The 14,658-nt window shown below is 44.5% G+C and overlaps 1 protein-coding gene across 5 annotated transcripts in view; it reads left to right on the forward strand.

Moving 5' to 3' along the window:
- The window catches only part of CRAMP1 (cramped chromatin regulator homolog 1), a 46,212-nt gene that overhangs the window by 17,080 nt on the left and 14,474 nt on the right, over positions 1-14,658 (forward strand). For all 5 annotated transcript variants that reach the window (XM_054080594.1, XM_054080595.1, XM_054080596.1 and 2 more), the window contains exons 5-11: positions 1,368-1,451; positions 4,127-4,175; positions 6,463-6,548; positions 7,252-7,375; positions 8,818-8,899; positions 9,905-11,170; positions 13,446-13,620. In XM_054080594.1, the coding sequence (XP_053936569.1) occupies positions 1,368-1,451; positions 4,127-4,175; positions 6,463-6,548; positions 7,252-7,375; positions 8,818-8,899; positions 9,905-11,170; positions 13,446-13,620 (1,866 nt within the window). The remainder of the gene's footprint in view (positions 1-1,367; positions 1,452-4,126; positions 4,176-6,462; positions 6,549-7,251; positions 7,376-8,817; positions 8,900-9,904; positions 11,171-13,445; positions 13,621-14,658) is intronic.

Genomic DNA, 14,658 nt, shown 5'->3' on the forward strand with positions numbered 1-14,658 from the left:
GGACACCTCCCACTGGATCAGGCTGCCCAAGGCCCATCCAACCTGGCCTTGAATACCTCCAGGGATGGGGCAGCCACAGCTTCCCTGAGAAACCTGTTCCAGGGCCTCACCACTCTCATGGTGAAGGAATTCCTCCTTATGTCCAGTCTAAATCTGCCCCTTTCCAGTTTATGCCCATTGCCCCTCGTCCTGTCACTACAAGCCTTTGTAAACAGTCCCTCCCCAGCTTTCTTGTAGCCCCTTCAGGTACTGGAAGTTCGCTATAAGGTCTCCTCGGAGCCTTCTCTTCTCCAGGATGAACAATCCCAACGGTCTCAGCCTGTCAAAATGGTTCTTTCTGTTCCTCAGATAAGGTTCTCTAGAGGAGGACTTGCTCATCGAGAATGCCTGCCACAAGGTGTATTTCTGAGTTCCTTTTCAAACCAAGACATCATTTTAAGATGAACCAACCCATTAGTATTTTATTTATAAACAAATGTTACAGCAAACACAGAATGGAAGAAATTAAGAAAGGTGTCATTGAGGAACTTGAATCTGTTTTCTGGATCATATCAAGTTCTGTGTCTGTAGCTGTGATGTCTGAGGTCTTATCCGTTCTGGGAGTTTAGGAATTAGTGCAGTAGTTTGATTAGCTTTTGTACTGGTAGAAATACCTGTGCCTGGATTTTGAGATTGCATGAGTCTGCTAGTCAAGGAGAACTGAATTCTACAATAGACAAGAGTAAATATTTTAATCTGATTTGCAAACCACAAGGCTGTGTTTCTTACTGTTAGGATTCATATATATTTAGATCTGATAGCAACAATAATGTCCACGCTGCATGTGTTGGTGAGAAAGGAGGAAAAAATCTTGTCAAGTTGAGCAAAATGTGTGCGATTCTTCATATAAAGATCTGGAATTTGTGTTAAGTCTCTGAGGTGCATCCATGTGCACAGCAGCCATTCTCTGTCTTCTGGAAAAGTCAGACCTATTTCTTAGTTCTCACATAAGAAAGAGTTCTGTACACATTTTCTTTGGAGCATCTGGACATTTCCTTTAGAAGCTGTAAACTTTGAATGATGCTGGGGTTCGCGTTACTGTGCCTGAGCTTTATTTCGCATAGCAAACTGTGGCATATTTCTTTAAATTCTGTGGAAGCTGCTTGTTTTCTTCTTGTGTTTCCCAGATCAGTGTTTAAGTCGCCCAAAGGAAATTGGTGACCCAGTCGCATCACAGTGTTTCTTGAAACAGCTCAGTCCTACCTTTGTTTGTCTCATCATTGAAAACACAAACCATCTTGTGTTCGGTGTTGAAATGAGTTCCTGCAGTGTGGCTGTGGGTGAGTATCTGCAACCTGTATCTCACTTGTACCTTTTCTACTTTTCAGTGTTTTTTCAAGGGCTGAAAAAATCCTCCCTGGAGCTGTATGGCTTGATCTGCTATGGGGAACTGAGGAAGAAGATTGGGGGATGTGAGTATGAATGACTTAACGTTATTTTTATATGGCAGAATCAAAAGTGGCTGCCCGTGAAGTTGGCAATGTCTGAGGCAGTTCTGCTTTTGATTGTGATTGTTGTATTTTACTGCAGTAATCCATAGGATCACTTTTTCATTAAATATATACTTAATTCTGAAGGCCACCTTAGTCTATTGCATTGGTCCCCTTGGACAGATGGCTTTCGCTTTTGCTGTCTGTGGAATGCAGCGTGTGTAGTACCCACAGGCGGCAGGTGAACATCTACACAGCTTAGCTTGTCAATGTTATTATGCTTGAAAACTAAGCAACTAAATGTGCAAATGATATAATTTGCACCCACAATTATTTCTGCCTCTGCAATCAATATCTGGGATGGTTCCTTTCTCTAAGTCTGTCTCTAAATCTTTACTTACTGAACCCTAGAGATGAAAAAGCATTAGAAATTGTAATCAGAAATTACAAATGTACTGGCTAAACAAGATCCATTCTGACCTTGTCGTTCCCAGAGGCTGGTTTTGTCCATGAGGACAAGTGCAAATAGATGAGTTTATGCCATACCACTACTACCTCTTTTTCTAGAAGTTGATTAGTCGTGTTAGGAAGAGCTTAGGCTTAGTACCATGTTCATGGAACCACAGACTGATTTGAGTAGGAAGGGACCTTTAAAGCCCATCCAGCCCAACCCCCTGCATTGAACTGAAACATCTCCCACTCCATCAGATTGCTCAGAGCCCTGTCCCACTTGGCCTTGAATGTTCCCAGGGATAGGGCACCTGTCTGGGCAGCCTGTGCTGGTGTTTCACCACTCTCAGCATAAACAATTTCTTCCTTATTTCTAGGCTGAATCTCCCCTCTGTCAGTTTAAAACCATTTCGCTGTGTCCTTTCACTACAGGTCCTCCTAAATAGTCCCTCCTCATCATTCCTGTAGGCCCCTCTAGGTACTGAAAGGCTGCAGTGAGGTCCCCCACAACCTTCTCCAGGCTGAACAACCCCAACTCTCTCAGCCTTTTCCCAGAGCAGGGCTGTTCCAGCCTTCTGGTTGCTTTTGTGGTCTCATCTGGCCCAACTCCAACAGCTCCATGTCCTTCCTCTGCTGAGGGCTCCAGAACTGAATGCGGGGCTCCAGGTGGGGTCTCACGAGAGCAGGGCAGAGGGACAGAATCCCCTCCCTCATCTGCCCACCATGCTATTCTGGATGCAACCCAGGATGCAGTTCACATGGTTTTTATGGCTTCCAGACTCTAGAGAGCTCTGATGAAGCCTACTTGGAGAACAGGCAGAGGAAGAGGCACTGTGTGCACTAGAATCGTAGAATCGCTTGGTTGGAAAAGCTCTTTGAGATCGAGTCCAACCATACCTTCTTACCTAGATGTTTTTTCATTTGTCCCAGCCTTCTTCGGAGTCAGTGTTTCCATAGTGCATCTCCTACATGTTTTGTTTAATTTGTGAGAGATCAAAACATTTTCACTCCTTTGTAAAGCCAGACTGGTTGCAAACTGAAAAAGACAAGAAAGCTTTAATGACTGTATGTTTATGATTCCTAAAATCCTTGTGGTATTCAGGCAGATTTTTGCTCTATTATTTCCTCGTCTGGGATTTTCACTGTAATGTCATGAGTGAAACTGTGGTGAACATCCATACTGACTTCATTCTGTTCAGAGATCTCCAGTGTGTTAATTCATCTCAGAGAAACAGTTTTGAACTGTTTGGTGACAAAGGAACGTGCAGAGGCATAGCAGATTGCATTGTCCTGAGAAATTAGTGTTAGTGTTTCTCCCCTGTATCCACGTCTTGTCTTTAACAGCACTAGGAAACCGTCCTTGCTGTGGCTGGGAGTGAGGTTGCACACAGTCTCCATGGCAATGCATGCATCCTTCTGGCTTCTGTCTTTTTATAACTTAGGTACTTGGCTATGTGTTTTGTCCACTCTCACTTAGAAAATTCTGCTCTCTGAGACCGAAAGGGCTGAAGCTGCAGCCCCTGCACCCGGTGTATGAGGTGTCTGCTCCACAGCTGGGAAGAGCAGCTTGTTCTCTTTCTCTTCCTTCACTCCTGTCCCCCCAGAAATTGAGATAGCTTGGGTAGAGCTGTTGAGACACAAAAGTGCATCAGGAATACTTTCAGCATTGCCGGAGCGGGTTAAATTGTTTAGTAAAAGATCTGGGCCTGATTGTCATAGGGAATAGAAACCAAGCTGCCATCATGTCCGTTTAAAAATGTGCTGTATAATGCGTAGAAGAAAAGTGTGGGTTACATGGACATTTGCTTATTTTTATTAACTTTATTTTATTAGGTGCAGTGCTGCGAGGGCTTGATGCTCTTTCATTACACTGCGCTTAGCAACAGAGATGGAGCAGGAAGATGAGGAAGCTTTTGTTTTTACTGCAGTGTCAGATTAATGCCCAGCAAACCAAGATGACTGTCGTACCTGAACTGGGGTCATTTAATCCAGGACTAAAATGTCATTTTCATGGCAAGGATCGCGTAAAGGTTGCACGTTACGAAAACAGAAACTTTTCAGGAAGAGTTTGTTAAAGCACATTTATTCACATTATTCCTGTGTGAGAATAAAAAGTAACAGCTTTGAAAACAAACAGGGCACACAAAAATGTCATGGCTGTATCACATCAAATTCTAATTTGCTGTTTCATCCCTTTCTATATGAAGGTATGGATGACAAGAATGCCGCGAAACTCAATGAGCTCATCCAGGCAGGGTAAGTGAGAACTTATTCCTGAAACTCTTAGGATGGGGCTGTTCATTAACGTGGTTGTTGAATTTGCCACCTAGATTCTAGGGGCATTGCTTGCTTTTGTAGAGCTTGACATTTTCTGTTCTTAGTTTGGTTTGTATAGGTTTTTTTTCCTCCACTTTTTTGTGAAGCCTTTAATTGTTATCAGTAAGAAGTGTTGGATGAAGTTTAAGAATGTAATGAAAGTAATTCCAGAGTTCCAGACCTGAAACAACATTTCCAGGGGCCTCAGCTCTCCAGTTGCTTTTGCATCTGCTTGACTTTAAGAATGAGTATTCTCTTTCAGTTCAAGAAAGAATGGTGGGGCTTGGTGGTTCAATCTTGCCAATGTGTTAGAGTCCAGGAGGGGTTAGAAGTTGCTGTGCTATAAAAATGAGGGAATACCTTATGGATTTGGGTGAAAAAAATTCTGAAGTAGTTCTGCCTCAGGATTTGTGGATTCTGCAGTGGAAACCCTTTCAAAGGACAGTATTTTAGGAGTGTGATCATTAAACCTTGCTTCTTGGAGCAGCCATTTGTTTGCCCTACTTGTATCTTTAAAATTTATTTGAAAATAGTATTTTCTGTCTGTTACAAATCCCTTTTTACTTTTGATGTTTGTTCTTTTAGGGAGCTTCATTGTAGCAGAGAAACTACTGATAAAGTGAACTTTAAACAACAGGAAGAGTTTCACCACTAGGCAGCTGCTGGCTTTTTTACTTTACCTTACATAAAATGGACACACTACTTCTTGTGCCTTTCTATTGCTCACCAGCTGAGCTTCCAGCTGACTTCCTTACAGTTTATTAACCTTTCCCTTCCTGGGAGATGCGCTTTGTACTGTGTGCTGCTGTGTTGCAGGGCTTGAATGTGATTATTTATGAAATCCCTGGTTCATTCTTCCGTTACCTGCAGAGTTTGATGTTAGAAGATTGGTTTGGGTTTTGTACAATTAACAAAACTTCAGCAGTAAGTTTTTTCATATAACAAAATGACTCTTAAAGCAAATTACTTCTTTAAATTGCAGTTATGAGCCAAAATGAGCCTGGGCTGAGGCTTTCTTCCACGATATCCTGAATATCTCTAGAGTTCAGGATACAGGCAGTCATTCTGGTCTCTGTGTTGCGCTGGAGAGCCTCTCTAACACTCTTGCCTTCCAAGCAGACTGAACCATAAGAGATGAGACTGGTGGCTTTTAGCAAGCCGTAGCCTTGGTCTAGCACTGCGTGATTAAGGTCTTAAGGCGAAGGGACCAGCACCCACCTTGCTCCAGCCTCCTTTCCCAGAGCTGCAGAGAACGATGAGGTCTCCGCCCAGCCTCCTCTTCTTCAGGCTGAACATCCCCAGGTCCCTCAGCTGCTCTCACAACCCCTGGGCTCCAGCCCCTTCCCCAGCTCCGTTCCCTTCTCCGGATGCACTGCAGCAGCACTTCTGCTTCACTTAGGCTCCGGGTTCCTCTTAGCAATGTAGACAAATGCTCTTTCTGCCTGAAGTTGTCTGCCTTGCAGTACAGGGAAAAGTAAGAATAGTCTCTGTCATTTCTTTCGTCTTACTTGCAAGAACTTGTTTTCCTTCCTGCTGCCTCTACACTGGCTGGTCCTTATTGCTTGGAGTATTAGGTGGTGAATACTGCTCTCAGTAACTTTGGTCTCAATGCCTGCCTTTTAAGTCTCTAAAAGGAAAAGAGGGCTGACTGAGTTAAGAAATCAAATAGGTCCACTGTGTGAAAAGAAAAATGCCTTAACTTTTAAGGCCTTTTATAGCTGTTAATGTATATTGAAGCTGCAAGCCAGTGAAATCATGGTGTAACTGTTGCTCGCTCACGCTCCCTCCCAAGCTGTTAGACCTTATTTCTGCAACAGATGTGGGGTTGATCTTCCAGAATGGAAGATTCTTCAGAAACTTCAGATTTTTTCTTCCCATAATTAAAGATTTAAGAATGTAAAGAGGAGACTAAAGCAACAGCACTTGTTTTTTATGAAGAAGCTGTCTCTAAGAGTGCTCTTCAGCTGAAGGAATGTAGTTGTGGGCAGCTGTATAAAACAGTGGTCCCTCCCTAAGTGGACAGCCCAGTGTTTCCTGAAAGTCTGGAAGAGGAGAGCCACAAGAGAGCCACTTTTCTGTTAAGAAAAGTGAGGTGATAGAAAAGATCAAATGCTCTTGGGAATCAGCCCTGCAACCCCATATGTCTCTTTGTTCATTCCTGAACCCACAATTGTATTTGTGTCTCTGAAATGTATATATTCACAAACTTCTCTCACCCTGTACCCAGGGCTACAACTGTTCGTTACAAAGGCAGAAACCTTCGTATCAAAGCTCCAATGTGCAGGGCTTTGAAGAAACTTTGTGATCCAGATGGTAAGTAAGAGGCACTGGAATGTGAAAGGGTTTTAAGAGAGAATCAGAGGAATATGAGCGAGAGCAGGCCCATCGTGATGTGCATGTCCCTGCAGGGGGCTTTGTGCTGGGCTCAGATATGTCCCTGTTATCTTAACCTGTTTGTTTATAGAATCACAGTAACTTTGGGACCCACCCAGCTCTCTAAGGCTTGGAGTCTGTCACTGGCTAAACCAAAAAGGAAATAGAGATATCAGACACGATCGCTGTTGCTTTACCAGTTGTGCTTGTACTATATGCAAAATCTCATCCCTTATTCACTGGCATAGTCAATAAGCAGTAGTATGTTGTTCAGCATTGAGCGTTTTAGACTTCTTTTTACCTTTTCCAGTTCAGCTGTGCGTGATTTTTTTTAAAGTGCTTTTTTTCTCCCTCTTCCTTCCCCCAATAAGTAGAATCAGTGCAGTTTAAAGATCTGAAATACTGTACTTGTTCAGAGTTTCCAGACAGTTGATTTTGACACTGCTTGCTCAACTGGAAGCTCCAGTCCAAGGCAAAAAGAAGCTTACTGGAACAGGGCAGGCTCCTCTGGTGAAGCTGAGCCACCCGAGTTGTCTGTGGGTGATGCTGTTATCTATGATACTGTTTTTTGTGTATCTGAGCATATAATGGTCTGAGTTTTCCTTGCTTTGACCTATGCCCTTTGTGCTTCGTCTCCTTTCAGGCATTAGTGATGAAGAGGACCAGAAGCCAGTACGTCTTCCTCTTAAGGTTCCTGTGGAGTTGCAGCCACGAAATAATCACGCATGGGCTCGAGTACAGAGTCTTGCCCAGAATCCACGGCTTAGGTAATGAAGAAGTGATTGTGGTGCTCAGAATAGAACAGGGGAATATGAGCAGCATCCTAGCATCTTCCTCTCTCTTCAGTGTTCTCTTTACCAACTTGGCAATTCGTCTTTGATGATGCAGTTTGCCTGAATGTACTTATTCCGAAGGCTTTGTTCAACCCGAGAACATGATAGTAGTAAACATGGTGCAAGATATTAGGAAGAAATTCTTCACACTCAGGGTGGGGAGGCCCTGGCCCAGGCTGCCCAGAGAAGTTGGGGCTGCCGCATCTCTGGAGGAAAAGGGGCTCTTGATGAGACAGTTCAGGGATTGGACGAGGGGGAATGGTTTGAAGCTGAAAGAGAGGAGATTGGGATGAAATCTTGGGAAGAAATGTTTTCCTGTGAGGGTGGGAAGGTTGGGCAGAGCAGTGGTGGCTGCCCCATCCCTGGAGGGGTTCAAGGCCAGGTTGGATGGGGCTTGGAGCCCCTGATCCAGTGGGAGGTGTCCCTGCCCATGGCAGGGGATGAAACTGGCTGGGCTTTGAGGTCCCTTCCAACCCAAACCATTCTATAATACTCTGAGATATCCGACTTGAGAATTAGACTACCATTATTCTCTTTTTCTTTTAATTTGAGTCAGGATAGGAACCACTAGTGTTGGAGATGAATATACTTTGCACCACCTACACCCCATTGTCAGAGCAGAGTTCAGGTGCATGGAGATCTACAGCCGTTGTTCTACCAAAACCCAAATTAAACGTACCATGAGGTGGGCACAGAGGAGGGAAGTAAAACAATGGCAGAGACATCTGCACCAAGATTCTGGACATGGCAGCTGCAACGCAGTGATAGCAGCAGGAAGGAAAGTATTTGTAGCTTAATCTCCCTGCAAAATGCAGTTGGTGCTGTTCAGTGTCATCAGTGGCTGTTCATCCTCATACTCGCATCTAGCCCAGAACTCGGGGCAGAAAACACGAGGCTGCTGTGATGTTGGTTGTTCTTTCAAACAGAGCACTGCAGTGTAATGACCAAAGATTGTGCAGAGGAGAATTAAGATTTTAGCATGCTTTGAGAGCAAAAAGTAAATGTATGAGGAGGGATTTGTGCTCCTTTTTCTTTCTATGCTTCGTTTGCCTTGTCTGCACTTTTGCAGTTTAGCTCAATCTTGTCATCTTTTCTTTGTTCCATCTGGAGAAACCAGTGTCTCGACTCATGGCAATCAGATTTATGCAATTGGCTTTTAGATCTTTCTCAGTTGCGAGTTTTCTGGGTTTTAAACTTGCAGGATAACAGATGCCTGTGTTTTTCTTGTTAGAGCTTGGGAGTGGTAGGTGTGTTCTCTGCTTGTGTTACAGACCACCAGTCTCTTCCCAAAGCTCCCATTCTAGCGTTTAGGCTGTAATTTGAACCTGTGCTGACATTTTCTCCCCGCTCTCTTGCTTTGTTTGTCTCTCATACAGGATGATTGTGGAGTTACATCGGAAGGTCTCGAGCCTCATTGAGTTCTTGAAGCAGAAGTGGGCTCTTCATGAAGTGCGTATTGTATCCTTTTTCTGCTTAGCTTCTTTTGTCTGGGAGCAATTCCTTTCCTATTCTAAGTTCATTTTTGCTTTCATGTTATTTTACCTCATACAGTTACCAGCCTCTGCTTAGTAAAGGCGGAGATCAGTGACTCAGCATCACTGGTGGAGCCTTTCGTGGGAACTCCCGTAATATTCCACTTTTGCCTCAATTCTTCTCTATTAGGATCCCCTAAAGAGCTTGTTAATGATAAATGAAGCTCCCTATCTATATTTCATTTCTTTAAACAGTGAGTTTGGTCTGTTCTGTTCTGGGCCACCAGCATGGAAGCATGGATAGTAACTGCCAATGTTCGTTCCAGTTTCAACTGGAACTTAAGGACAGAGCTTCCTGCTTGCTTCACGCGCTTTCACCAAATGGAGGCTCAACCTTCTTGTCTGGGCAGCTACTGCTGCCTGGTACCTGTCTGTGCACCGCTGAACCGCACAGCGTTAGCAACATCCCTGCCTCTGGACTTTGATCCATGGGGTAGAAGGATCTGTGAGTTAGCAGCCATCTTTTTGGTAGGTGTGCCAGATCCTGTGCTTGGTCCTTTAATTCAGGCTTTTCTTTTGAATTTGTGAACCTGGAAGAAGTAGCAGCGTAGAGCTGGAAACTGGGAAGGATGTGAGAACGTGTAAGACAGAGTTTACTGCACAGACAAGGGAGTCTGTTCTGCTGTGCAGTGATGGGATTTTTGCTTGTGTTTGTTGGGTTTGTTAGGTTTTGGGGGGTTTATATGACGATGATATTTGCAGCAGAGAGAAGTAATATTGCCTGGAACAGAGATTTAGTTCGTGCTTGTAGCAGGTCTTCACTGTCGTCCTTATCACCACAAAAGGACTTAATTTCTGATCACAGAGTCTTCGTGTCCATGCTGGGTAGAGACCATGTCCTTGATCAGCTACTTTTTAAGTTGCAAAATGGGCTCCCAGGTACTGGTTTGGAAGGGACAGGTGGTTGTATTCTTTGACACATCTTTTTTAGCGTAAAACACTAGAAGAACGGCAGCTTCAGGACTCCAGAGACTCCGAAACAAGAGGCAGTTTCACAGAGGAGAAAGTGATGCTCCATCTGTTTCCAGGAGAGAACTGTACGCTTACTCCGCTGCCTGGGGTGGCCAGAGTTGTCCACTCCAAGGCTTTCTGCACAGTGCACTGGCAGGAAACTGGGAAATGCAAACAGAACACAAAAGACACTCACTTACTGCCCCCTGCACAAATCTTAGGCATACAGAGTGGCCAGGGGACAGCTAGGGGACAGCTAAAATACACACGAGGAACAGAAGGTAAGGGTGTTGGAAGGGTAGAGAGCACTGCAGAGTCCAGCAGAAGCTCTCAACCCACAGCTGAAGTTTCTGCGAGCACTGAAGATGGTGCCCTGGAGCCCAGCCTGGTGGAAGGAACAGCCTCAAACCTTGGCATCACTAATTCTCTCCAAAAGCCAACTTCTGGATTTCAGGATCCAGGAGGGAACCATGAGAAGTTGAGCTCAGTGGCCTTCTGTGTGGAGGGCAGAGAGGCCCTGGCTAGTGACCAAGCAACTGTGCTACCATCGTGCAGCACAGCCTGTGCTTGCAGTAAGATCCCTGATGTGGAGGAACTCTCTCTGCTCGATCCATTCCCACGGTACATGAAGTCCTGTCAGGACCTGATCGTCCCGGAGAAATGTTCTTGCACAGGCAGACTGCATGGGAAAGACTCTGCTCTAGCAGGTGGTGATACTTCTCCGGTGGCTTTTCCAAGCAGGAGCAGCACGGAGACATCTGACTCCTATTCACAGCTACCGAGAGGTGGTGTGGCTTCACCTGGCGGTGGCCCATCCAGATGTGAAACTCAGGCTAGCCATAGCCAAGGCCAGCAGCCTGATGCTTGTACCAAGGATACCACGGATGCAGTAATGGAGGATTCTCAAGAGAAGCTGGGCTCCTCTTTTCCTCCTCCACCTCAGGGACAATCTAGTACAAAGTCTCTCAAGGATGACCCAGGCCGGCTCTCTCAACAGGTTAGAGAAGAAGGATGGAGTCTACGAACTTCTGAGAGCCTTACGCTGGCTGAAGTCTACCTCATGATGGGCAAACCGAACAAGTTGCAGCTGGAATATGACTGGTTGGCTGTCTTGGAGCCAGAAACCCCGGATGCTAAGGAGCAAACATCTGAATCCAATGCTGTTCCTGCATGTACCACCTTGCACAAACAGAGACTCCTGAACTGCCTTTTAAAACTCATCTCCACTGAAGTCAATCCCAAACCAGTAAGTAGCTCTTGTTCGTGCTCCAGATGCTAAACTCTTGTTTGATCTAGGGAATAATAGGACCATGTTTTTGTAGTACATCATTGACCAGCCTTGTCAAGATCTGGGAGATCCTTGTGTTTAAAAAAACCTAAACCAACACAACCCAGCTTGCTGCAGACTGGACTTGTCCTCAATGCGGTGCCTTTGCTTCTCACACTCTTTTTTTAGTTTCTGGTTTGCTGTGAGTCTCAGTGGTATCACAGTGAACATGAACGAGGTTAGATTAGATCAGTGCCTCCTGTTCTCCCTCAGTTTCATAGAACTGTAGACCAGCCCAGGTTGAAAGGAAGCTCGGAAGATAATCTTTCCCAATATTCTGTGGGAGATGGAGCTGAGATGACAGAGGAAGCCTAGATGTGATCGATATTCCAGTGAAAACCAGCCCTTCCAGTGTTTAGGTAGTTCAGGTTGCGCTAAGCATGAGTTTAAGGTTTGATTTCTTTGGGATAACATAGCCAGTGTAACCACCTGCCACAGCATTTTTTGTAAAGGCTCCAAGACCCTAGGGTAGTTGTTTAGCAGACCTAGAAAAATATCTTCCTCGTGAGGCAGGTGATGGGGAATGGCCTTGCTTTCTTCCTTGTGCACTGTAGCCAGTGTTTAAGGTCTGCCCCTGTCATACCTGGGCAGCTGTTTCCACCCAGTGTAGACAATTGAAACCTGGTAAAACATCCTTTTCAAGAGCAAAAAGACACTGAATTCAGCAGCTCTGATTGAATGCCTGTGGTGAGGTGCAATGAGTCAATACCACTTGGCATTGTTTTCCAGCATAGGATGCAAATGTATCACTGTTCCCAAACACGTGTCCTTCTTTGATCTTTGTTGGTGCAGACTCAGCCCCCTCAAAGCTCCTTTTGATCCTGGTTTTATAGACACAGAATGTCTTTGCTCAGATCCCGCTCCAGATACAGACTGTGTTTAAACTGAGAAGGCTTTGCTCTGATGTCTCACAGATCTGTGACCATGTCTCCTCTTTCGGCACCTACTTTCACCTCTGGTGATGCCTGTGACAGCTGGGTGTGATGAAACACTCACAAATGAGAAGCAGCGTGTCTCCTCAGACCTGGGGGAAAGAGGGATAGAAGAGGGGGGGAAAAAACCAGCAGTTATTATTTGCAAGTGTTTTCCTGTCACTTCAGTGCTCTTGGTATCTTAACCGAAGTAGCACAGCGCTACTGAGAAGTAGAGGTCTTCTAGAGATGTCCCATATCCTACAGTCCAATAAAAGTAACATAACCTTTTCTTTCCCTTGTCAAATACCACTTTACACTCTGTGTTTCAGAAGGAAATGCTCTTGCAGCACTGAATGCTGTGGGACCGATACAAGGCTGGTGTTTACTGTCTGATTGAAAGTACTGCACATTTTTTGAAACTTTTGTCTCTTAAATCCTCTGTGTTTCATCCTATAATGACAGGAACCATAATATTTTTGCCCCAGGATACTTTAGTAGAGGAAGGATTGATTGTCTGGATCTCTGCTGTTTTCTCTAGATGCTCTGTACCAAAGCCGAAATGCCCAACTGTGCTGTGGGCTGTTCCTCTAAACAAAGATTACCAGCGTAAAACAAGCTGTAGCAAATTGCCTTGTAGTCAAGTGTGGGTGGTGATTTTATGCCTGTGATTGCAGACGGATTTCTCGAAAAGGGAGCATTTTCTAGAAACAACTTAATGAAATAACTGGATAGGCTTGCAAAACCAGTAAAGCACCTTGCCCTGTGCTTCTCGTTAGCGTTGACTTCCAGTATAAAATAGGAGAAGGGATGGGGAAAAGGCAAAACTATTAGTCTCGACTTGATTAAAATTCAGGGCAAAATATTTCTGTCCAGGTAGGCTTCCAGGCAGGGGAACCCTCTGGGTGGTTAGAGGTTATGACAATTAGGTTTGTGTTGAATTAAAATCAGCACCTTTTCCGTTACTGTGGCAAATCTGTGTCTTTACCTTTTTTCTTTCTCTCTCTCCTGGAGTGACCAGCCACTGTGTGAAGCTTGCTGAGTGTTATCCTAATTGTAACATCAAGGACTGATGTTCCACCAATGACATTGAACAGTGCTAAACATGCAGGGAGGGGATTTCAGCTGCCCCCCCCCCCCCCCCACGGAGGTGTTGCTTAGAGTACTTAAAGATACTGTAGTATGTCACATTATTTTGGTTTAAGTTTCTTAAGTAGAAGGAGTTCCACAGTATGTTTGTTGTAACAGCACGCATTATTCATTCAATGTGCCTGCGATTTTAGACTCCCGAGATGAGCTCCGTTGCCACGTCACCTATAAAGCCTGCTCAAGAGGAGCAGTCGCTGACTCCTCCAGGAAAGGTGATCGCCGTCAGCAGCCGGAGTCCAAGCTGTGCGCGAAATCAATCTGCCCTTCGCAACAAGACTCTTTCTCCTGGTGCTGCCTCCAGCTCCTCAGGTGAGTGTTCACACAAATCTGTTTGAGAGCTCAGACATCAGCACCTCACACTGGGGGGAAAACCTGCCAGGAGGGTCAGATGGGGAAAATTGCGTGTTCCTGCCCTAACGAACTTAACTGTTGAAGAACATTAGTATAGCTAATTTGCTTTAGAGTTGTCCTAAATTCAGTACTTCTTCGAATCTTGAAAAGCAACGCATGTCAGCGACAGTTTACAATCCAGAACTCTCACGAGTCACTTGTACTGAAGATGCTGGTGTTCGTTAGGAGCCAGCTGATACAGGGTCTGGGATCTTGAGAGAGCAATGGCTTATGGAGCAGGAGAGTAAATGCATGGGATGAATTTTGTTGATGAAATAATTCATGAACCTTTCCTGTACCATTCTGCCTTTATAAAATACAGAATGGTTATGAATTACCTTTTAATTGGGGATGCAACTGCTACAGCTTGTAAGGCCTCACCATGCGAACCAAGACTTCCAGTTCCGTTTTTCAGTCCAGTTGCATTTGCCAATGAATGTTTTATGGCTTTAGGAAAGCCTGTGACAGAGTTACTGTCAACAGTTGTGATTCTTATGCTGGCTTTTTCACCCCTGTATTGTATGGAGCAGTGGACCATGAGCAGTTTAACTCATGGTATAAAACACTTGGTGCTCTGGGCAGTTTTCATTTTAGGATGCATTATAGCAATTTTGTCTCTCAAAAGCTTCATTGCGCTTACTTGCAGACATACTTAAGTACTAAAAAGCCAATAATTTAGATCAAACAGATAAATTGTTACATTTCCATGAGATATGCCAGTCTGAAGGAAGTATCTATTTAAATCAGACTTGCAAGTAGAATCAAACTTCCTTTGTTTGCAACATTCATTTTATGAGATTGTAGTTAATACTTCCCCAATGCCTTAAAAATTCTTTCTGCAGTGTTTAAGTAAGGATGAGGATCCCAGGACCAGCAAGAAGCTAATGGTGCTTTGTATAAAGTTCTCTCAGAACAGACTCCTGTTTAGACAGAGCTTTGTTGGTTTGGAAACAAATG

Source organism: Cuculus canorus, chromosome 15 (genome assembly GCF_017976375.1).
Source record: "Cuculus canorus isolate bCucCan1 chromosome 15, bCucCan1.pri, whole genome shotgun sequence".
Classification (NCBI taxonomy): domain Eukaryota; kingdom Metazoa; phylum Chordata; class Aves; order Cuculiformes; family Cuculidae; genus Cuculus; species Cuculus canorus.